At 41.9% G+C, this 25,071-nt stretch overlaps 2 protein-coding genes across 2 annotated transcripts; both read right to left on the bottom strand.

Moving 5' to 3' along the window:
* Positions 1–625: 625 nt before the first annotated feature.
* Positions 626–1,549, bottom strand: LOC137561970 (olfactory receptor 10A7-like). Its single transcript, XM_068273314.1, has one exon. It carries the CDS (start codon positions 1,547–1,549, stop codon positions 626–628), a length of 924 nt encoding a protein of 307 aa, XP_068129415.1.
* Positions 1,550–22,349: 20,800 nt separating this feature from the next.
* Positions 22,350–23,270, bottom strand: LOC137561969 (olfactory receptor 11L1-like). Its single transcript, XM_068273313.1, has one exon. The coding sequence runs from the start codon at positions 23,268–23,270 to the stop codon at positions 22,350–22,352; it is 921 nt and encodes a 306-aa protein (XP_068129414.1).
* Between the last annotated feature and the right edge of the window lie 1,801 nt (positions 23,271–25,071).

The raw sequence follows: 25,071 nt of genomic DNA, 5'->3' as shown, positions 1-25,071 counted from the left end.
GTGGCAAACTCACACAAAAAAAAGATTTCACAAGAACATTAGCTCTGAAAAGAGCTCCTTTTGTGGGGCTTTTTAACAACAAATATCAGCTAGGAGCAAGCTACAAGAGCCTAACTAAGATTTCCCTATCTCTGCAGCAGGTTCCTCTCCCTTCTTTCACTACTGCAGCAACACAGAGTGAGATAATGGCCGATGCTGCTGCCTTATATGGGGGGGGGGGGCTCCAGGCGGGAGTGTAGCCTGATTGACTGTCATGTGTCTGCTGATTGTGATGTAGAGGGTCAAAGTTTAGCACAATGATGTAGTATAGGGGTGGGTCAAACTCACCATAAAGTTACGTTTCAATGCGAACGCGAACCACCGATGTTTGCCCCGAACCGTTCGAGACAACTCTACCCTGGATGTGCATCCCACAAATCTCCATCAACTGCAAGATGCTATCCTACCAATATGGGCCAACATTTCTAAAGAATGCTTTCAGCACCTTGTGGAATCAATGCCATGTAGAATTAAGGCAGTTCTGAAGGTGAAAAGGGGTCAAACACCGTATTAGTATGGTGTTCCTAATAATCTTTTAGGTGAGTGTATATACACTGTTTATACACAGCTTGACCTATTCTCTGATTTATCTCCTGAGCAAATGAAGCAAAGTTCTCTTGATTTCTCTGTTCCTCAGACTGTAGATGATGGGGTTCATTATTGGTGTCACCACAAGGTACAACAAAGACATGTATTTATTGATATTCACTGAGCTGTAGTCAGTTGGAATTACATAAACAATGATTAAAGTCCCATAATAAGTGCAAACTGTGGTCAGATGGGAGCTACAAGTAGAGAAGGCCTTTCTTCGTCCATTAGCAGAAGATATCCTCATAATTGATAAAGAGATACAGGCATAGGTTATGACCATGAATGCAAATGGACTGGCAATCATAACTATAGAACTGATAATGTCTTGTATCACAAAATAAAATTTGTCTGATGTAGATAGTTCCACAATGGGCCCATAATCACAAAAGAAATGATCAATATAATTAAGACCACAGAAATATAATTGACACACCACAATGATTTCACTTGACATTACCAGGGTGCCTGAGAACCATAAACCAACAACCAATCTGAGACAAACATGAAGGTTCATAATGGAGGCATAGCGCAATGGATTACAAATAGCCAGATATCGATCGTATGACATAGCAGTGATGAGAAGAGTTTGAACACACCCAAAAATACCAAGGTAATAAAGCTGGGCAATACAACCAATGAATGGCAAGGTTCCTTCATCAACCAATATGATGTGCAGCATCAAAGGCACTACAGTAGTGGTCAGAAGGATATCGGTGAGAGCTAAGTGTTTCAAAAAAATGAACATCGGGATTTTAAGATGATCAGTAGTGGTCACCAAAGTGATAATTAGAAAGTTACCACTGAGTACCAAAATATAGGATAAAAGAAACCCAACAAAAAATACAAGTTTGAATTTGTATAAACCTTGAAACCCAAGTAAAAAAATCTGTGTGACTTGTGTCTGATTGGCCTCACACATACTTTGTAGGTACAAGAATAACCAAGGACACTGGAAATGTCTTTGATCCACAAGGCAAATTATGTATTAGATGGAAGTAAACTTTGTCTTATGGTACAGGAAAATTGGTCATATTCTTGTAGTGTGGTTCCTTTCTTTTTGAAGATATGTACACTATGTACTATTATGAGTAAGGTTCTTGAGTAAATTTTGTAAACAAAATAATCTAATTCAAGATGTTTGTCTGTGTCCACATTGTTCACCAAGATACCATATCTGGTTATTCTATATGAAGTAGAAGGTACCTGAAAAACAATATAGACAGTTATGAGAACCAACAAGCCAAGGACAATTGGTAGAGTGGGTAAATAGTAGGTACTTAGTGTCAAAATACATAACCAGGGTTGCCCATCTATAGTCCCCCTTTGGAAAGAACTTCAACAACTTATTCTGACTACCACAGGTGTCTCAGCCCCACTGGACCCAGTGATCATGCTATTAGGTAAACCAATCCCTGATGTTAGTAAATATACATCACATCTGATTACCCACATACTAACGGCCTGCAGACTTTTTATTGCATCAGCCTGGAAAACCATGGCCTCTCCTACCATATCTGACATTAAGATTAAAATAAGTTGGACTAAGAACATAGAACAGATGGCTGCCTCCCTTAGAAATACTGAATCGAAGTTTCGCAAAGTTTGGGACCCTTGGACGCAATCTAACCCAGACCTTATGCCCGCATAACTCAATCTGTTCTTAGTCCAGCCTAAAACTTGGCCATACAACCATTGCGGTCCCTTGGGCACCTGAGACACAGTTTAGGCCTTCCTCCCCCTTCCTTAACACTTACCTACTTACTACTATGCTATTTCAAAGCCCTCCCCACAACCCCTCATTGAGGTCTCCGAACGCTGTGCCCGACCCTACCCCTTTGAACCCCCCCTCCCCGTTAACTGTTATTTTCCTGTTTTCCTCATCCTTTTTTCTTTTACAACATGGTACTCCACTGATCCAAAACCATCAGTATAGGCAGAGTTGAAGCTACTGCACCTCTTCTGTAGGTCAATAAATGGACTTTTGCAGTGTGATAATCCTCCTGTTTTTCTCTTATGACCTACAAGATATAGACTCTACCTTAGGCTCGGCTTACCTTCTAGGGAATTTTGTCCGAGTCTGACAGCTCAGACATAAGATGCTGTATCCCTTGATCCCACTTTATTCCCTCCAACTGTTACTAAACTGGACACCTATACTGTACACTACTGTGCAACCCGTCTTTTATGCTGTTCTGTTCAACCTTCAATAAAAACAGTGTTACAAAAAAAATACATAACCAGGAATTAGAATGGAAAGTCCAAAATAATAACATAGAGAATTCACAGATACAGTATTAACAAAACTGCTGACCTAATGGAGACCCTTGTCTCACATGTAATAAACTTTTTTTCATATAATTTCTTCTAGGAGATCATTTTTCAATTTCTCTTCAACCACTTCCCATCTGCCAAATGCAGGATGGCAGCGGAACAGCAGCTCTCTTAGGTCTCACTGAGGCTATATGGCATCATTCGCACTGAGCGAGATTTGATGGGAGCTCACCCTCACATGAGCACGAGCTCCCGTCAGTAAACACAGCAGGCCCCAGCCATCAGCCTGCCAGCCAGCGATCAGAGCTGGCAGGCTGTTGTTTGTTTGTTTTGTTTTTTTAATATTTAATGATTATTTATATACAGTATATAGCGCTGACATCTTACGCAGCACTGCACAGAGTATAGTCTTGTCATGAAATTGTCCCTCGGAGGGGCTCACAATCTAATCCCTGCCATAGCCTTATGTCTATGTATGTATAGCGTAGTGTATGTATCTTAGTCTAAGGTCAATTAAAGGGGCGGGGGAATTATATATATTTTTTCAAATAAAAACAAAAAAAACCTAGCAGCAGCAATCAAATACTACCAAAAGAAAGCTCTATTCGCGAGAAGGAAAGGACATAAAATTCTTTGGGTGATAAGTTGTATGACCGAGTAATAAACTGTTAACGTTGTGAAGTGCAGAATTGTAAAAAATGGCCTTGTCGCTAGGGGGGTATAAACCTCTGGGGCTCAAGAGGTTAAAATAATGTTTTAGCACCTTGCCATTGAAGAAGTACTCTAAAGTAGGTGAAAACATACTATCAAAATCCATTTGAGAATATCCTTGTTTGCTAAGGGCCGGTTCACACGGACGCTTGGCGGCGTCTACCGTCAAGCGTTCGGGACCCATCGGCTAAACTCCCCCATTCAAGTGAATAGGAGCGTTTAGCATTGCGCGGTTACCGTCGATTACCGTCGATTGCATAAACGCGGCGTTCTGATCCCGATTTAACGCATCGTTTCGGCCGTCCCTAGAAGCCGTATGCAACGTCCAGGGACGGCTAGCCGGCGCGGCTTCATGTCCCCCTGCGGGGACGAGAAACGCCGATCGCGACGATCTCTGTACTGCCGCCACCGAACAGGACGTCACAGGACGACGCAACTTCCTGGCCGCCCCAACGCCGCCTGCCGTCCGTGTGAACCGGTACCATAGGTGTTTTAACCACAAGGTGAAAATGTCACGTAGGAGAAAACTCACAAGCCCTTAGCCCTTATTTAATTAAAGGGGCACTACAGCAAAAAACTGTAAAATGTAAAATATGTGCAAAAATATACAAATAAGAAGTACATTTTTTCCAGAGTAAAATGAGCCATACATTACTTTTCTCCTATGTTGCTGTCACTTACAGTAGGCAGTAGAAATCTGACAGAAGCGACAGGTTTTGGACTAGTCCATCTCTTTATAGGGGATTCTCAGGGATATATTTATTTTCAAAAGCACTTAGTGAATGGCAGTTGCTCTGTCTAACTGCCATAAAACTGTGTAGCGAGCAGGGAAGCTTGCCAGCATCATTGTTTAAATCCTTTTTCGGGAATATCTTTATAAAGAATAAAAGCCTTGCTGAGAATCCCCTATGAAGACGAGATGGACTAGTCCAAAACCTGTCACTTCTGTCAGATTTCTACTGCCTACTGTAAGTGACAGCAACATAGGAGAAAAGTAATTTATGGCTTATTTTACTCTGGAAAAAATGTACTTCTTATTTGTATATGTTTGCATATATTTTAAATTTTTACAGATTTTCGCTGTAGTGCCCCTTTAACTTTTCCTCCTAGGTTTACTCCTAGGTGATATTTTTACACATTATCAATAAAATGCCTAATAAGTCACCAATAATCGAGAAAATACTCAAAACAATAGCAAAAAACAGTTGTCCACCTACTTTTTAGTAGTTTTTCAATTGCCAAGTGCTGAAAAGTTAGTTTAACAGCAGATGAAAAGTTAACTACTAGTAGAGGAAAATGGAAAAAAAAATACAGTTTGCATCCTAAGGTAATTCCTTAAAAGTGCATCTCATTTTTTTTTTAGGCATCTCCCCAAATTCTACTTCAAATAGCGTCTTGACAACATTTGTATACATATATTGTTGTCAAAAAATAAGTTTATAACCACATACCTGTTTTCTGTGGTTTCCTACTATCTCAGACCCCCTGGTGAGTTCTGGTACCCAGGAAGTCTGAAAAACACCTTCTCCAATGAGGCATGATGAAGCACACATTCTGAAGTCGCAACACACCATATTTTTACCAATACAATACAATACAATAACATTTCTATAGCGCTTTTCTCCCATAGGACTCAAAGCGCTTAGGCTCTCTCAGATTCAGTAATTAGTAGGATGAAGTATTCACACAACAAAAGTTATAATTCTGCAAATGCCAGACTGAACAGGTGGGTTTTCAGTCTGGATTTAAACACGTCCAGGGATGGGGCTGTCCTGATCTGTTGAGGTAAGGAGTTCCAAAACGTAGGGGCAGCATGACAGAAGGCTCTGGGACCAAAAGTTTCCAAGTGGACTCTGGGTATGACTAGATTATTAGAACCTGTGGATCTGAGAATGCGGGGATTGCTTCGCAGCTGTAACATATCTTTCATGTATCCAGGGCCTAGATTATTCAGGGATTTAAATGTCAGTAGGCCGATCTTGAATAGGACCCTCCATTCTATAGGTAGCCAGTGAAGGGAATGCAGGACTGGCATTATGTGGCAGTGACGGGGTTGGTTGGTTAGCAGTCTGGCAGCAGTATTCTGTATCAGCTGTAGCCGGTACAAGGCCTTTTTTGGAAGGCCAGTGTAGAGAGCATTGCAGTAGTCCAGTCGGGATGTGATGAAGGCGTGGACTAAGGTTGGCAGATCTTCTGGGGGTATGAGGTGCTTGATTTTTGCAATGTTCTTCAGGTGAATACCAGTGCCAATGTCATGGCTTTCCTGTCTGATCTCCATGTCTAGTCCGGGCTGTTAGTGCATGCACAAGGCTCTCTGAGAAGACGTACAGGATCTTCTCAAAAAATGTGCATATTGTGATAAAGTTCATTATTTTCTGTAATGTACCGATAAACATTAGACTTTCATATATTTTAGATTCAAATACACACAACTGAAGTAGCTCAAGCCTTTTATTGTTTTAATACTGATGATTTTGGCATACAGCTCATGAAAACCCAAATTTCCTATCTCAAAAAATTAGCATATTTCATCCGACCAATAAAAGAAAAGTGTTTTTAAAACAAAAAAAGTCAACCTTCAAATAATTATGAGTTACGCACTCAATACTTGGTCGGGAATCCTTTTGCAGAAATGACTGCTTCAATGCGGCATGGCATGGAGGCAATCAGCCTGTGGCACTGCTCAGGTGTTATGGAGGGAAGCAGGAAATTTGGGCGCATGAGGCAGGTGGACAAAAAGGGCGCCGCCATTCACTCCCATAATAAATATCATTTAATGGGCGCCCAACAGGAAAAAAGGGCGCTGGAGAAAAAAAACATTTTACAAGCGGCGCCCAAAGACTTTTAATGTTTTATAACTGCTTCTCATGATTACACATTATTTAATGATTTATAATTTTTTTAAACATTATTTTTAAACGAAAAACAGTACAATATTTTTTTAAAACATTATTTTTAAACGAAAAACAGCACAATATTTTTTTTTTAAAACGTTATTGTAACGATTGATGTCAGCACACAGAGAGAATTATGATTATTGGTGATCTGCAGTATCACCAAGAATACAGATGTGTACCTGATTATTGATGATCTGCAGAATCACCAATAATACAAGTATAACTAACCTCTGGACACCTGATGAAATGTAAGTGTTTGGTGCAACAGTATATGAACCTGGATCACCTGAGGAGCAGGTGACCCTAGACTGTATAACGATTATCTCCTAGCTAGGGTTGGAGATAACCAGAGAGCCAGTGATTCTTTGAACTGCTGGGAGTCAGACTCTACTGCAGTCACAGGACTCCTATGGGATAGAGTCCCTAACTGGATTGCAGAGAGGTCCCTCTGAGGGACAGGGAGTCCCTGCAACTACTGGACACCCCACCGGGGGGGGGGGTGTCACAGGTAGAAGGGTCGGCCAGGCCGGGTCGGCAACACACGAGCATATAAGGTACAGAGGCAGAAGGCTGATTCGGTAACCAGGGACAGGCAGGGTTGGCAACAGGTAATCAGATATGCAAAGGTACCGAATCAGAGAGCAGGAGAAGGGTCAAGAGAGCAATAGGTCATAACAGATATCAAACAGAGGCCTAGTCTAGAGTGTGAGGTCCGTGGTCTCAACACTCAGGAACTAGTCTAAGGTATAACACAGCAATGACACAGTATCCCTAATCTTGAGTGTGAGGTCCATGATCTCAACACTCAGGGACTGGTCTAAAGAATAACACAGCAATGACACAGTATCCCTAATCTTGGGTGTGAGGTCCGTGGTCTCTACACCCTGGAACTGGTCTAAAGTATAACACAGTAATAACACAGTAATAACACAGTAATCTGGCTAAGTGTGAATTCCCAGGTCCACCTGGTTCTAACACACTGAGGGATCTGACTATGGTCTGAGTGCTAACACATAAGCATTCGCAACGGCAGACAACTAGCAACTGACAAGCAAGAAGTATATATAGCAGAGTGCTACTCAGCGCCACCCAGTCCCATTCAGCCAATCACCTACTGCGCTGGGATCAGCTGATCGTCCTGATCAGCTGATCCCTCTCCTAAGGGCCTACCTGTTAGAGCGCACGCGCGTAGCTCTCCACCTGTGTGCACTACTAGGCTCAGACAAACCAGACGCATGCTGCTGCGGAGAAACCGCCGGTCTGAATGCGGAACCAGCCGCCTCGCTGTCAGACCGCGCGGCGGTGTCTCCGCAATCCATTACAGTACCCCCCCCCCGCCAGGAGTGGACACCGGACACTTCCCACCAGGCTTCCCAGGATGTAAGTCATGAAACTCCTTTTTTAATTCCTCCACATGCATGCGAAAATCTGGCACCCAAGATCTTTCCTCTATGCCATATCCTTTCCAGTGGACCAGATACTGCATGGAATTTTGCACTAAGCGAGAGTCCAGGATCTTTTCAATTTCATACTCTCGTTGGTCATCCACCAACACAGGGGGGAAGAGAGGAATCCACGTGTACTGCTGGCTTTAAAAGAGACACATGGAATGATCTCACACCTCTCATACTGGCTGGGAGATCAATCGCGTAAGTGACATTATTGATTTTCTTGGACACTGGAAATGGTCCTATAAATCTAGGGCCCAGTTTGGGTGACAGTTGCTTCAAGGCCAAATGTCGAGTGGATACCCACACCAAATCTCCTGGGCAGAACTTCCACTCCACAGACCGTCTTTCATCTGCCTGTCTTTTCTGGGTTTGGAAAGCTTTCCCCAGATTCCTCTTAACCATTCCCCAAATCTCCTTTAGAGCCCTCTGCTAATCCTCCAGAGCTGGGAACGGTGTAGATGCCACTGGCAAAGGAGCAAACTTAGGTGATCTTCCTGACACTACCTGGAATGGGGAAAACCCAGAAGAGGAGCTTTTCAGGTTGTTGTGCGCAAATTCCGCAAACGGCAAAAATTTTACCCAATCGGATTGCGCATCTGCAACATAACACCTGAGGAACTGTTCCAGGGATTGGTTAACTCTCTTGGTCTGACCGTTGGTCTGTGGGTGGTAGCCTGATGAAAATGCAAGATCCATGTCTAACTGATGGCAGAAGGCTTTCCAAAACTTTGAAACAAATTGGACTCCCCGATCTGACACTACATTCTCCGGAATGCCATGCAGCCGGAAAATGTGCTGGATAAAGAGATCAGCCAATTCCTGGGCCGAGGGGAGTCCTTTCAAAGGGACAAAGTGAGCCATCTTACTGAATCTGTCCACTACTACCCAAATGACCGTCTTGCCCTCAGACCGAGGGAGCTCACCCACAAAATCCATGGAGACATGGGTCCATGGTTCACTTGGAACTGACAAGGGCTGTAAGGTGCCAACAGGGGTCTGACGAGAGGGTTTACTCCTTGCACACACTGCACACTCTCTTACAAACTCCTTACAATCTGTTACCAATGTAGGCCACCACGCACATCTGGCCAGTAAATCCTGAGTTCTGGTGGCCCCGGGATGACCAGCATTCTTGTGGGAATTAAACAGTTGCAAGAGTTGTAAACAGAAAGGCAGTGGTACAAACATGACCCCATCAGGCTTCCCCTCTGGAACATCCTGTTGGTAAGGACTCAGAGTGACTGTCCAATCCATCCAGGTCTCAGTGGCTGCCAGAACTACCTTCTGAGGTAGAATGGTCTCAGGAGCTGAGGGCTGTACTGTCTCAGGTTCAAAACACCTGGATAAGGCATCGGCTTTGATGTTTTTACTACCAGGGGTATACGTAATTACAAATCTGAATCTTGCAAAGAACAGGGACCACCGGGCCTGGCAGGGGCTAAGTCTCTTAGCACCATCTATGTGCTCCAGATTCTTATGATCTATATAAACTGTTATCGTGTGTTCTGCACCTTCTAGTCAGTGTCGCCATTCCTCAAAAGCTAACTTGATGGCCAAAAGCTCCCGGTTGCCTATGTCATAGTTTTTCTCTGCGGGTGAAAATCTACGAGAGAAGTAGGCACATGGGTGGAGTTTGCCCTGCAAGCCTGACCTCTGAGACAATACAGCTCCCACCCCCACCTCTGAAGCATCAACCTCCACAATAAAGGGAAAGGTGACATCGACATGTCTTAATATAGGTGCAAAACAGAACAATTTCTTTAGTGTGAAAAAAGCTGCATGAGCCTCTGGTGACCAGTGATGAGTATCAGCCCCTTTTTTGGTGAGACTGGTGAGGGGCGAGATGATGGTAGAGTACCCCTTTATGAACCTTCTGTAGTAGTTGGCAAAGCCCAGAAACCTCTGTCCAACAGGCTGAGGCCACTCCAGGACAGCGGAAACCTTCCCTGGATCCACTGAGAGGCCAGAGGTGTAGATAATGTACCCCAAGAAGGCAACCGAGGTTACTTCGAAGAGGCATTTCTCCAGTTTAGCATAAAGCAGATTCTGTCTTAACTTTTCCAGCACAAACTTAACATGCCTGCGGTGTTCAGAAAGATTGGACAAAAACATCAGTATATTGTCCAGATAGACTAGGACGAACTTCCCCAACACCTCCCTGAATACCTCGTTAATTAACTCCTGGAAGACAGCCGGGGCGTTACACAACCTGAAGGGCATCACTAGGTACTCGTAATGCCCGTCGGGTGTGTTAAAGGCTGTCTTCCATTCGTCACCATCTCTAATACGCACCAGATTGTATGCACCTCTCAGATCTAGCTTTGAGAAAATCTTGGCGTTGTTCACCTGAGTGAACAAATTGTCAATTAAAGGTAAAGGGTAGCGATTTTTCACCATGATCTTATTTAGGCCTCTATAATCAATGCAAGGACGAAGGCCTCCATCTTTTTTCTTTACAAAAAAGAATCCTGCCCCTGCTGGTGAACGGGAGGGACAGATGAACCCTTTAGCCAAGTTTTCTCTGATGTATTCCTGCAAAGCTAGTTTCTCAGGCCCAGACAACCAGATCTCAAATCAATGGGACAATCGAAGGTACGGTGGGGGGGGGAGTTTATCTGCCGACTTGGGACAGAGGACATCAGCAAACTCTGCGTATTGTTTTGGCACACCTTCAACCTGAATGCTGGTATTACCCATGGTTACTTTCACTAAACAATGATGATAACAATGGGTCGACCAGCTCGTTAGCTGACCTGAAAACCAGTCTATTTGAGGGGAGTGAAGTTGTAACCAGGGCAAGAATCACGGTGGAGGTTGCCATACGCAAGACCAGAAATTGCAGATTCTCCTCATGCATTACCCCAACACTGAACCTTAAATTCGGAGTACGGGATAGAGGATGTTTACTTTGCAGAGGAGAGTCATCTACAGCAGTGACCAAAATCGGTTGGTCCAATGGGAGTATAGGAATTCCCAATTTTTTTGCAAAGTCGTAATCTATAAAGTTAGCCGCTGAACCAGAGTCAACGAAGGCTTCAGTGGTAACAGTCTGACCCTGCCATGTGACAGAACAGGTAAGGAGCAAACGATTGTTGTCTAGAGGTAAAGACTGCGCGCCTAGGGTATTACCTCTGACTACACTTAGGTGGCAGCGTTTCCCGACTTCTTGGGGCAATTCTGCACTCTATGGCCCTCCTCTGCACAGTATAAACAGAGCTGTTCTGTTTTCCTGTGATTCCTCTCCATCCGTGTCAACGTGGACTGACCAATTTGCATTGGTTCTGACGGAGGTGAGACGGGTGGAGGAGAGGCGTAAGAGACATATCTGACCACGTTCTTACCACGGGTTTGCTTCTGATACCGTAAACGGCGATCAACCCGTACTGCTAAAGAGATTGCCTCATCAATAGTTTTTGGTTCAGGGTGTCACAACATCAACTCTGAAACTGCGTCTGACAACCCTGATAAAAAACAATCTAACAGTGCAAAAGCCCCCCACCTAGCTGACACAGACCACTTTCTGAATTCAGCTGCATAGACTTCTACTGGATCCTTGCCTTGACGCAAGGTTTTTAACTTCCGCTCAGCAGTAGAGGAAATGTCCAGATCGTCACAAATTATGGCCATGGACTTAAAAAATTCCTCTACTGATTGATGTCAGTGCCTCGTGCCCTGTCTGCAGGCTATATGCCCAAGTTTGAGCATCTCCTGACAGCAGGGTCTTAATAAATGTAATTTTCTGTGCCTCTGTTCCTGACAAGTTAGGTCTCAGTTCAAAATACGACATTATACGATTCTTAAAATTCTGAAAGTCAGATCTATGACCAGAAAACCTTTCGGGTACAGACATACGCAAGTCTGTAACTGGAGGAGATCGCACTGAATTTACAGCCGTCTGAAGGACCTGTAATGACCCAGATAAAGCAGAGATCTGGGCCTGCTGACCATCCTGCACTCTGATGAAATTTTCCACCGAGGTGGTGAGTGTATCAAGATGGCTGTTAAGTGCGTCCATTTTGTTTTTCAGGTCTGCCGTTCTGTAACGATCGGTGTCAGCACACAGAGAGAATCTGATTATTGGTGATCTGCAGTATCACCAAGAATACAGATATATACCTGATTATTGATGATCTGCAGAATCACCAATAATACAAGTATAACTAACCTCTGGACACCTGATGAAATGTAAGTGTTTGGTGCAACAGTATATGAGCCTGGATCACCTGAGGAGCAGGTGACCCTAGACTGTATAACGAGTATCTCCTAGCCAGGGTTGGCGATAACTAGAGAGCCAGTGATTCCCTGAACTGCTGGGAGTCAGACTCTACTGCAGTCACAGGACTCCTATGGGATAGAGTCCCTAACTGGATTGCAGAGAGGTCCCTCTGAGGGACAGGGAGTCCCTGCAACTACTGGACACCCCACCGGGGGGGTCACAGGTAGAAGGGTCGGCCAGGCCGGGTCGGCAACACACGAGCAGTTAAAGGGGAACTTCAGCCTAAACAAACATAGTGTTATTAAGTTACATTAGTTATGTTAATTAGAATAGATAGGTGATATAATCTTTTACCCACCCTGTTTTAAAAGAACAGGCAAATGTTTGTGATTCATGGGGGCTGCCATCTTTGTCATGGGGGCAGCCATCTTTTTGGTTGAAAGGAGGTGACAGGGAGCATGAGGCACAGTTCCAACTGTCTTGTGTTCTGATAACCCCTCCCAGCTGCACACACTAGGCTTCAAATGTCAAATTCAAAATGTAAAAAGAAAAAAAAATTGCACCAAAACAGCAGAACGAGAACAACATCAGAAATCCCATCATGCTTTGCACAGCATAAGAGGAAAACTGCCCGGGCAGTTTTCTTCTGTGCAGCTAAAAATGAGGCTTGTATAAGAGAAACAAAGTTCTGATGCTGTGAAACTGTTAAAGAAACACCAGGCCTTTTCAGTGCTGCTGAGTCGATTTTTAGTCTGGAGGTTCACTTTAAGGTACAGAGACAGAAGGCTGATTCGGTAACATGGGACAGGCAGGGTTGGCAACAGGTAATCAGATATGCGAAGGTACCGAATCAGAGGGAAGGAGAAGGGTCAAGAGAGCAATAGGTCATAACAGATATCAAACAGAGGCCTAGTCTAGAGTGTGAGGTCCGTGGTCTCAACACTCAGGAACTAGTCTAAGGAATAACACAGCAATGACACAGTATCCCTAATCTTGAGTGTGAGGTCCGTGGTCTCAACACTCAGGCACTGGTCTAAAGAATAACACAGCAATGACACAGTATCCCTAATCTTGGGTGTGAGGTCCGTGGTCTCTACACCCTGGAACTGGTTTAAAGAATAACACAGCAATAACACAGTAATAACACAGTAATCTGGCTAAGTGTGAATTCCCAGGTACACCTGGTTCTAACACACTGAGGGATCTGACTATGGTCTGAGTGCTAACACATAAGCATTCGCAACGGCAGACAACCAGCAACTGACAAGCAAGAAGTATATATAGCAGAGCGCTCCTCAGCGCCGCCCAGTCCCATTCAGCCAATTACCTACTGTGCTGGGATCAGCTGATCGTCTTGATCAGCTAATCCCTCTCCTATTGGCATAAAGGGCCTGCCTGTTAGCGCGCGCGCGCGTAGCTCTCCATCTGTGTGCACTACTAGGCTCAGACAAACCAGACGCATGCTGCTGCGGAGAAACCACCGGTCTGAACGCGGAACCAGCCGCCTCGCTGTCAGACCGCGCGGCGGTGTCTCCGCAATCCATTACAGTTTTAGGAAGCTTTAGGAAGACTGGGGAGAGGGAAATGCCAAAATGCCTGAAGTCCAGTGTCAAGTACCCACAGTCAGTTATGGTCTGGAGTGCCATGTCAGCTGCTGGTGTTGGCCCACTGTGTTTTATCAAGGGCAGGGTCAATGCAGCTAGCTATCAGGAGATTTTGGAACACTTCATGCTTCCATCTGCTGAAAAGATTTATGGAGATGAAGATTTCATTTTTCAGCACGACCTGGCACCTGCTCACAGTGCCAAAACCACTGGTAAATGGTTTACTGACCATGGTATTACTGTGCTCAATTGCCCTGCCAACTCTCCTGACCTGAACCCCATAGAGAATCTGTAGGATATTGTGAAGAGAAGGTTGAGAGACGCAAGACCCAACACTCTGGATGAGCTTAAGGCCGCTATCGAAGCATCCTGGGCCTCCATAACACCTGAGCACTGCCACAGGCTAATTGCCTCCATGCCACGCCGCATTGAAGCAGTCATTTCTGCAAAAGGATTCCCGACCAAGTATTGAGTGCATAACTGAACATAATTATTTGAAGGTTGCCTTTTTTTGTTTTAAAAACACTTTTCTTTTATTGGTCGGATGAAATATGCTAATTTTTTGAGATAGGAATTTTGGGTTTTCATGAGCTGTATGCCAAAATCATCAATATTAAAACAATAAAAGGCTTGAACTACTTCAGTTGTGTGTAATGAATCTAAAATATATGAAAGTCTAATGTTTATCAGTACATTACAGAAAATAATGAACTTTATCACAATATGCTAATTTTTTTAGAAGATCCATCATATATATATATATATATATATATATATATATATATATATATATATATATATATATATATATATATATATATATATATATATATATATATATATATATACATTGTATGTGTAATATAATGATTAGAATGTTAGTAGCACAGAAAAGAGTCTCATACTTTTTTATTTTCAGTTATATAGATTTTGTATAACATTGCATCACTCTGTCACAGTTGCAGTTGCAATTGCAAACAACCCAAACAACCCTCTGTATTTTAAGCTTCAGAACAAAGCAGATATAATGACCCTTTGAACTTTCCTGCAGTGAAACCTTTTATCAAACTGTCTCCCACTGCTTCTTTGCTGTTTAAGTTCTTCAGAAAACAGGGCTGTATTCAACACAGTGGTTCGAAGGGCTCAGAGAAGATCTTTTGCATTGATAACAAGTGAATTTTTTTTAACTCTTCCTGTACTGAAAAAACAATCCGAGACTCTTTTCTTTGCTGCTAATGTTCTGTTTCTTAGCTGTACTTCACATACAATTCACTATATCATAAGTTTATTTTTGCTTCAGGTTTGCTTAAAATTTACAAAAAGAAGATAATCACAAAATACAAGTACAACTTAGTATTAAACACTTCCTCTTCCCTTCTATATTCTACTTACGGTGCGTTTCTCCTGGGGGGTTAGGAAGATGAGTGTGATTTGATTTAGAGTTATAGATGCATTTATCTGTAAAGCATCAAGGCAGCATGTTTACTGTCTGCAGTGCCGGGGTAATTTATAGAGGGGCAAGAGGAGAGAGGAAATCCCTGAGGGACAGAGACACTTCTGTACCTATTCCCCGAGTGTATGAAGTGTGCTGATCTCTAATTAGTTTCACACTAATGGCATGCATAACTTATTTTCTTAATGTATTAATGATACGTTACTTAAAAAATATATTCACTTAAAGCAAGTCTCTAGCTAAAAAAAGTTGCTATCACTGATCATGCCAAAAACAGTGAAAATTATGTCTATGGATCAAACCGTGATCTGTACTTATCGATTGAGTAGCATTGGGAGGGTGTTGTAGGCACAAAGCCAATCTAGAACTATTTTTTGTGTTTCTACCTAATATAACAATCAGTGCGTGAAAGGACCCCATAGACTGCCTAATACCATTATCAAGAGGCCCAAAGACAACTTAAAGTGTAACTGTTGGTCATAAAATAAAAAATCAATTCTTTGTTTTTATCTGGTAAGCACGTAATAAGGATGCTAACCAGGCAATCCAAAAGTTACAATCACTATTACTTTTCTTGTTGATAAATGATCATTCCCCAGTTTACCTGACTCTTATTTGGTACACACAAAATTTGGTACACAAAAAGGAAGTTGCAGGGAATGCTGGGTTGTCCTTTTTTGCGTCTCTACTTCCCCTCAGACTTAACTAATGCAGCATGATTGTCTGAAGCCTCTTTCTCTCCTGTTTTCCCCTCCCACACCTCTGTTCCTCTCTGATTGGCCAATATTGCTCATGCTTAGTCAATGTACTTTCTATAGTGAAGGGCGGGCAAATCAGGCAGAGGAGAGTAGGGCAGGAAATGACATCAGGATTGGCTTCAAAATAGCCACACTTAAAATGGGAAATGTTAAGAAGGATTTTCTCTTTTTTTACTGTAGAAAAATCACTAAATTCAAAACGTGGACAGACAGTGCAATACATATGTTATGTAAGTAGAGCAAATACTTATACATGTGTTTTATTTTTCTGAGATAGAGTAAGAGTTTCCAATAATTTTTATCATAATTGGATTTGATTGGCTTGGCTCTTGAGTAACATTTGGAAACAAAATAATCCAATTCAAGATTTTAGTCTTAAAAAAAAATATTTAAGACAAGAAGCTTGCATTAGCATGTGGGACAGACATGACTGTGTCCACCAAGATACTGTATCTGGTAATTCTATAAGAAGCAGCAGTAGGACCAAACGACGTACTGGGTGGTGATGAACAGAGCAGGAAAGCTGTGCTTGTGGCCAGAGAGGACATGAGGACCACCAGAGAGCTAAGAACTAGACTGGGAGAGCATAAATGCAACATACTGGCCAAAAACAAGCACAGTGTCCCTCAACACTTTTCTCAATGTCATCAAGCTAACCCTGAAAGTTTACAAATTGCAGGTCTAGAGAGTATATCAGAATCCCTCCCTATAAAGACCTAGAAGTTCAGAGCTTCATAAATTAAATTAAACTAAATTGAATCAAATCCTCTAGCTTTCTGGTCTAAGAAAATCACCATTTTTTAATTTTCTTATTTTTCATTTTTTATTTTTATTTCTTTTTTTTTTCATTTTTATTTTAATTATATTTATTTTTATGTATTTGTTGTAATCAATACATTAGTATGGGGCATCAGTCTATTGACCACTGCACCATCACTATAGGTCACTTTTCTAAATTAATTGCTCCTTGTGTCATAGTTCTCATGTTCATAATGCATTTTAGCACTATCCTGCAGTAGTGTCTTATTATCATTGCACTTGTCTGTGCGTTATAATTAATATTCATAATTACTTTGAAGTATATTTATTTTACCCCCCTTTATAATTGTCTTATAACCTCCATATTCCACTTTTTAATATTCCCATTTTCAATATTCCCACATCTAACAACCATTGCACTAACCTGCAGTAGAGTCTGATTGCATATAAATGCTTTTATTATGCTTGTTTGTTTATATGGTTCATATTATTTAAGATTTTTGTCTGCCTATTGGTTGCCAAATGTCCAGACTCATTTCCTTATATTGAAGTTATCTGGAAGAGAAAAAATATTGTATCTGTAAGTCTGCAATTGTTGTGGTGGATAGTATCTAGTCCTCTTTATTAATAATTCATACTGATTTGCTCAGTGTAAAATATTGTGTGTAAGAGATTATAATTTTTAGCCTTGAGATTTTACAATACAATAAGGTTCAGTCGAAATAAGTTGCGTTTTAACCAGTTCACCCCCAAGGGTTTTTACCCTGACGGACCAGAGCAATTTTCACCAGTCAGCGCTCCTCCCTTTTATTCCCTAATAACTTTTCTTACTACTTATCACAAGAAAATGATCTATACCTTGTTTTTTTCGCCACCAATTAGGCTTTCTGTGGGTAGTATATTTTTCTAAGAAGTTTTTTATTCTAAATGTGTTTTAATGGGAAAAATACAAAAATAATGGAAAAAAATCATTATTTGTCAGTTTTCAGCCATTATAGTTTTAAAATTAAATGTTCTCCTGTGGATAAAGCCAACACATTTTATTTACCCACTTGTCCTGATAATTGAACCGTTTAAATTATGTCCCTATCACAATGTATGGCGACAATTTATTATTTTGAAATGTAGGTGTTATTTTTGTGTTGTTTTTTTTTTTGTTGTTGTCCAGTTCATAATTACAAGCCCCAATGGAGTAAAGTAAATGTAATTTTCCCTCATAAAATATAGATTAAAGAAGCTGAGTCCCTAAGGCAACCAGTTATGTATTTTTTGTAAGCTGATTTTTTTAGCTTTGGAAGTGTTCGTTTTTCTTTTTTTATTATTGTGTATGTATGTCCCTGTATGTGTAATATACTTTTTGGCCACAAGATGGCACAAGTGAACACTCTCCCATTATAGGAAGTGATCACTTTTTTTTAATATATTTTATTACACTGTGTCGGCTTCCTGTTTTATGAATAGACGCGGCTGCTGTTCATGGTCACGTCCATTAACTCCAGGCAGTGCGATTACCTGGTGTGATCCCAACGGGATCCCGACAGAAACTGCGGCGGTAGTGGCGCGCACACATGCGGAGCGGCGGGAACGCGTGGCGTATTAAAACGTCATGTTTCCTTTAACAGGGTAAAACATGACATTTTAATACGATAGCTTGTCATTAAATGGTTAAAGAAGTTCTCAATAAAGTTTTTGCTTTTACGATACCACCCCATGGTAACATGTTGCTAAGGACGCCTCTCTATGTAAGCTCGCCGTCTTCCCATATCCGTCACCAGAAGGCGGCGTGGTTATGCACCAAAACACATAGTGACATCAGATGGCATTCTCCGCACCACTCTTAGCTGGGCAGAAGTCCTCCCCATTGCTCCATCTACACTGCCAGCCCTGGCCAGGCTGTGACAGGCTGAGGAGACCCGCCGGCGGCTGCTGAGATGTGCATTCTATACTACTAAATTATAAGTGCAAATTTTATTGCGTTTTTGATTTTACAAAAGTTAATGCACTATCTGAGCGCTCTCTCCCTTCCCTCTTGTCTAATAATGGTTATAAATCTAAGTAAATTAAAAGCGTATTACATGTTAGTGCTATAACCCTCTGGTGTCCTTTTTCATTTTAATAAATGCCAAGAAATAAGCACTGTTGTATGATTGTTGATTTTGTTTTTCTGTCACGATCCCTCCAGCTGCACTAAATGTCCAATCGGTCAGCACACTTGAGGCGGGGCAAGACAACAGCTTGATGGCAAATTGCGATAGCTCTGGCCACAGGTCAAGCTTACATGCCCTGAAGTTCAGAGGTTCCTCGCTCCTGAGACTGTCCACAGTGATGGTTAACTAAAGGTAGATGGATACCTGTTGGTCGAGGCATAGCAGCATGGACCCAATAAGGCTAATTTTTACTGTCAGAGCCCAAGCATGTCCATGCTAGAGTGCATGTGAGAGCTGTCGACAAGCAGCTTTTCTGGACTCAGGAGTCCCAATGCTGGAATGGGCCAATGGAGGAGGTCAGAGAAATGCAGACTTCAGCTATCATAATTATCCTATTCAAGGTGATAAGTAGCTTTCAGATGCAAGCTACTTCATGATAACCAACAAATCTTATTGCCGGTTTCCTTCGCACAATGGCCGATCGTTAGGGAGCATTTCTCAGGTGAAAGCAATGTTCCCATGTCCTGAGTGATGGGGAGTGAGGCTTTACACTGTGGCACTGTCCTTCACCATGGCCTCACTTCCCAACAACTGCCTCCATCTTCCACAGCTGCATCTGGGGGTCTCCTTTAATAAGGAGGCCCCCAAAGCTTTCTGTCAGGCCATCCACACATCACCAAAGTTCCCTGCAGCTGCGTCAGTCACCCCTGAATAATTTACCTGGCGCCTCTCGCCACAATTGCTGATGCTGTAATTACAATGCATTTCTCATTCTGGCAAAGAGCCTTTAAAGCTCCCATAATGGCTCCACATTAGGCCACTGTCCGGACCATTTTCATTGGTCCAGACAGTGGACTAATGGGTAGCCCTGGTGGGAGCTATGATAGAAAGTAATTACAGTGAGATATACATTGTAATTACACCATCAGGACTTGTAGCGAGAGGCAGCTGCGGGGGGCTTTGGTATTTTGTGGAGGGCCCAACGGGGAGCTCAGGGGATCCCCTTATTAAAGGAGACCCCCTGATCCAGCAGCAACGATGTGCATAAGAGTGTTTAGAGCTGCTCTTTGCTGGTGTCTACTAACGCTCATATCAGGAAGCATCGCTTCCCTGCAGCATGAAACGAGCAGTAGGAAGAGTGTAAAGAACTCGCTGGGCGATGATTTCACCCAAGTGAGTTCTTTACTGCCCGAGGGGGTGTTAATTTTAACTGGATTAGGCGATGCTCCCATCGCCTAATTTAAGAACTCTAAGAGCTAGACAATTGGCAATGGCCCCATGTGTGAAATATTGGAGCAGTCACTGTAAAATTGTGTTGAAGTTAAAATGAGCAACAATGGTTTAACCGACAATAATCAAGCACAACAACTAAATCCATATAGAGGGATGGATCATGTTTTCTTTCTGATGCTATTTGAAGTTTAAAGAAGGGCCAAATGTTCTTTAGCATGAATAATACATACACACATAAGATGCAACATTCACATGTACAGTGAAGAAAATAAATAGATTTTTTTTCCATTGAAACTTCATGAAATATTCATAAAAACAATTTGCATGTTTTTTCCTTTTTTAAAAAACAGATTTTATTTAATTGTTTTGTAAATTTAATCTTGTGAAAAATGCAATAAATAAACTCACAAACACATATTGGAAAAGCTTGGAAATTATGATTTTCTGTAAACCATATAAAACAAAATGTAATTTCCACCTGTAGTTGAGAAGGTGACAGTTGACAGGTACCAGACAAGCACAATGACACTGTGTGCGCTCACGTAGGTAGGTGGGTGCACTGAAGTGAACAACAGCAGGTAGGTATATGCAGTGATGGGCATTACAATGTGCACCTGTCACACACAGACAGGTAGCGGACAGGCACAGTGACACTGCATGCGCTCACATAGGTAGGTGGGTGCACTGACTGAAGTGAACAGTAGGTAGGTATATGCAGTGATGGGTATTACGATGTGCACCTGTCACACACACAGGTAGTCACTGAATGTGCTGGGCCTAACTGGCAGTGGCACACACAGTAGGAATTACCAAGGCTGTCTATGCAACACAAGTGTCAGTGGGACACACACACAAAAAAATAGATCACAAGAACAAGATTAGAGCTGTTGAGGGGTATTTTTTTAGCAATAAGAATCAGCAAGGAGCAAGCTAAGAAGCCTACAAGAGCCTGAATAAGCTTTCCCTATAGCTCTCTCTGCAGCAGCTCTCCCTTCTGTAATTACTGCAGGCACATGAGTGAGTCCAATGCCTGACGCTGCCTGCCTTTTATAAGGGGGGGAGTGGCTCCAGGAGGGAGTGTAGCCTGATTGGCTACAATGTGCCTGCTGACTGTGATGTAGAGGCTCAAAGTTGACCCTAATGATGCACTATGGGGGCGTATCGGACTTCCGGAAAAGTTTGCGTTCGATCGCGAACGCGAACCACCGATGTTCGGGCCATCTCTTTTTTCAGGCACTGCAGTGAATTGTGGTTTATTCAATTGTCAGACTTCAGGCATTTCAATGCAAAAGGTAGATTCAGTGGCCATTAGTATCATGACAATAAGAAGTAGAAAGGTTACCATATTCTAGGTGGTGGGTGGTGGGTGCAGGGCAAAAAGGGGATAGGCTACACCTTTTTTGCCCTGCACCCACCGCCGACCACCTAGAATGGTAGGACTTCTACTTCTTCTTTTTTTTTTTTTTTGAATGTTATGTTACAGTTTTATTCCACTTTAAGGGTTAATTGGATCAACTGGGAGATGTGATGCTGCAGGAAATAAAGGTACCTAATGCTTATTTATTTATTTAATTATATATGTATTTATTTATTTTGTAGTCTGGTTGGACTCGATGGATACATTTCTTTTTTCAACCAAACTAATTGTGTGACTATGTATGAAAAACCATGTTGTCAATTATTTTCATAACTGCTGCTAACTTCACTTATATACAGTATATACACCTACAGTATAGAGCAACATTTAAGTAAAAGAGCATCATTTAACCCTCCTGGCGGTCTAATTAATTTCGCCAGGAGGGAGCGCAGCAGTTATTTATAATTTTTTTTTTAATTATTTAGCAAGCCCAGGGCTCGCTACATGATAGCCGCTGCTCAGCGGCATCCCCCCCGCCCGCTTCGATTGCCTTCGGCGATCTCCGATCAGGAAATCCCGTTCAAAGAACGGGATTTCCGGGAGGGCTTCCCCCATCGCCATGGTGACGGGGCAGGATGACGTCACCGACCACCCCTCAACGCTGCCTGGCACTGATTGGCCAGGCAGTGCACGGGGTCGGGGGGCGGCGCGGCGCGACGGATAGCGGCGATCGAGCGCGGGGCGGCGGCGATCGGTGTGCTGATGCAGCTAAAAAAAAATTAAGCGAATCGGCCCAGCAGGGCCTGAGAAAACCTCCTGCACGGCTTACCCGGAACTACGTTCGGGGTTACCGCCAGGGAGGTTAATTGTTCCCAATGAGTGAGTTTGATTTTAAAGCTTTCTTGATGTCTTTGTTCCTTAAACTGTAAATAAATGGGTTTACAAGGGGGGTCAACACAGTGTACATCATGGCGAACATCTTTTTGATCACCTTTGATTGTCCTTCATTTGGGACCACATACATGGCAATCAGAGTCCCATAAAATATAAATTCAACTGTCAGATGGGAGCTGCAAGTGGAAAACGACTTCAACCTTCCGGAAAAAGAGGAGATCTTAGATATGGTGAAAACAATGTATACGTATGAAACCACGACCGCCAGAAATGGGACAATTATCACAGGAATGCTTAACAAAGTGGCTTCAATTTGAATTAAGGTCAAATCTGAACACGAAAGTTCCACCAAAGGATAGAAGTCACAGAGGAAATGATCTATGATATTTGGTCCACAAAACAGTAGTTGACATATCGTAAAGGTTACAATTATTTCCAAAAAGCAACCCAACAACCAAGACGCAATGATTAGTTTAATGCAAAGTTGCTGGTCCATAATAGAGGAATAATGCAGAGGGGAACAGATGGCCAGATAGCGGTCATAGGACATTGCCGTCAGAAGAAAACATTCAAATGCTTCTGATAGGCTGAAGAAAAAATATTGAGTAATGCAGCCGGAGAAAGATATTGAGGTGTGTCCATGTAGTGCAACATCTAGCATGGAGGGTGCGATGTCTGTGGTCAGAATGATGTCAGCTACAGAAAGTTGGGTGAGAAAAAAGTACATGGGTGAGTGGAGGCTCCTACTGTTGGACACCAACGTAATGATCAAGAGGTTTCCGCCTAATGTCACACAGTATATCAGGATTAGCAAGATAAAGGGTAGTAGATTAAAATTGCTTATGTTATTGAATCCCAAAAAGAGTATTGTACTTACATTGTTCTGCATAAAATATAACAAAACACATACAGTAATTTAGAGTGGTAAACTGCTGTGCAGCATGAACTATGTTTAACTTAACCAATTCCCGATCACAGGTTATTTCCCCTTAAAAACCAGAGCATTTTTCACATCACGCTACATCCATTCATTTTGCCAATAACTTGATTGTCACTTATCACTTTGAAATTATCTATATATTGTTTTTTTGCCACAAATTAGGCTTTCCTTGGCTGGTACTTTTTGCTAAGAATTATTTTATTTTATAATAGAGATATTATAATAAGAAAAAAAAATTGAAAGAAAATCATAATTTCTCAGTTTTCAGTCATTATATTATAGTTTTAAAATACAATGTGCTACGATAGATAAAACCCACAAGTTGTATTTGCCTATTTTTTCAAGTTAATACAACATTTAAATTGTTTCCCTAGTAGTACTTTGTATGGAGATAATATTTCATTTGGGGAAAAAAAGGTGTATTTTTTTATCATTTAGTGGTTTAAATTTGGGAATTCATTTTTCCTTCAATGATGAGAAATCCGTCTAGGACCTGACACAGCAAAGCAGCCCCAAACCACGATGCCCGCACCACCCTACTTCACAGTTGGGATGGGTTTTTTATGTTGGTGCGCTTTGCCTCATTTTGTCCACACTTAGGCACATATGCAATTAACTTTTTCTCCTGAGTTTTCTCCTAGGTGATATCTTTTAACTTGTCAATAAAATGCCCTTTAAGCCACTGATGAGCATGAAAATACTCAAAATAATTTTGATAGTACTTGTTCACCTACTTTTTGGTACTTTTTTAGTTGAAAAGTGCTGGAAAGTTATTTTAAATTGAAAATGAAAAATGATCTCCTAGGAGAAAACTCAGGCGAAAAGTAAATTGCATATGGCCCCTAGTGTTGTGTGTTTCTTCCAAACAACTCAACTTTGGTTTCGTCTGTCCACAGAATATTTTGCCGGTACCGCCGTGGAACATCCAGGTGCTCTTTGGCAAAAAGTAAATGTACAGTCATGTTTATTTTGGACAGTAGTGGCTTCCTCTGTGGTATCCTCCTATTAACTCCATTCTTGTTTAGTGTTTTACGTATCATAGATTAGCTAACTGGGATGTTAGCATATGCCAAAGACTTTTTTAAAGCGGAATATAACCCTGCATTTCAACTTTGCTCTAAAACATTATTTACAGTATATTATATGCAACCGGCATTTTTTTTTACTAGACCAGCATTGGAAGGGTTACACAGGGCTTTAAAGTTCCTTTAGATTTCTGCAGACGCATCCGAAGCTGAAATAGATGCATTTTGTTTACATAATGTATCTAAGTGTTGAATGTGACTCATCTCTCTCACTGAGAAGGAGCTTGGAGGACAGCCAAAGAGTGTGTAACTGTTTATCAATAGATACATGTAACTAAATAGAATGTATCTATCTGAACTTCTGCATATCTCTCCAGGACCTTTAAACCTCTGTGTTTAACCCTTCCAATGCTGGTCTAGTAAAAAAAAAATGCTTTTTGCATATAATATGCTGTAAATATAATTTTAGAGCAAAGTTGAAATGCAGGGTTATATTCCGCTTTAAGCCTTTAGCTGACACTGTAGGATTCTTCTTCACCTTATTAAGCCTTCTGGGCTGTGCTCTTGCACTCATCTTTACAGGACAGCCACTCCTAGGGAGAGTAGCAGCAGTGCTGAACTTTCTCCATTTATAGACAATTTTTCTTACCGTGGACTGATGAACAGCAATGATTTTGGAGATACTTTTATAACCCTTTCCAGCTTTATGCAAGTCAACAATTCTT

The sequence above is a fragment of the Hyperolius riggenbachi genome, chromosome 3 (assembly GCF_040937935.1).
Source record: "Hyperolius riggenbachi isolate aHypRig1 chromosome 3, aHypRig1.pri, whole genome shotgun sequence".
NCBI classification, from domain to species: domain Eukaryota; kingdom Metazoa; phylum Chordata; class Amphibia; order Anura; family Hyperoliidae; genus Hyperolius; species Hyperolius riggenbachi.
This window is presented reverse-complemented; position numbering and strand designations above follow the sequence as displayed.

Bases quoted from the DNA above. Each gene is read 5' to 3' on its own strand.
- LOC137561970 (XM_068273314.1), bottom strand. From the start codon at position 1,549: ATGTGTGAGGCCAATCAGACACAAGTCACACAGATTTTTTTACTTGGG.
- LOC137561969 (XM_068273313.1), bottom strand. From the start codon at position 23,270: ATGCAGAACAATGTAAGTACAATACTCTTTTTGGGATTCAATAACATA.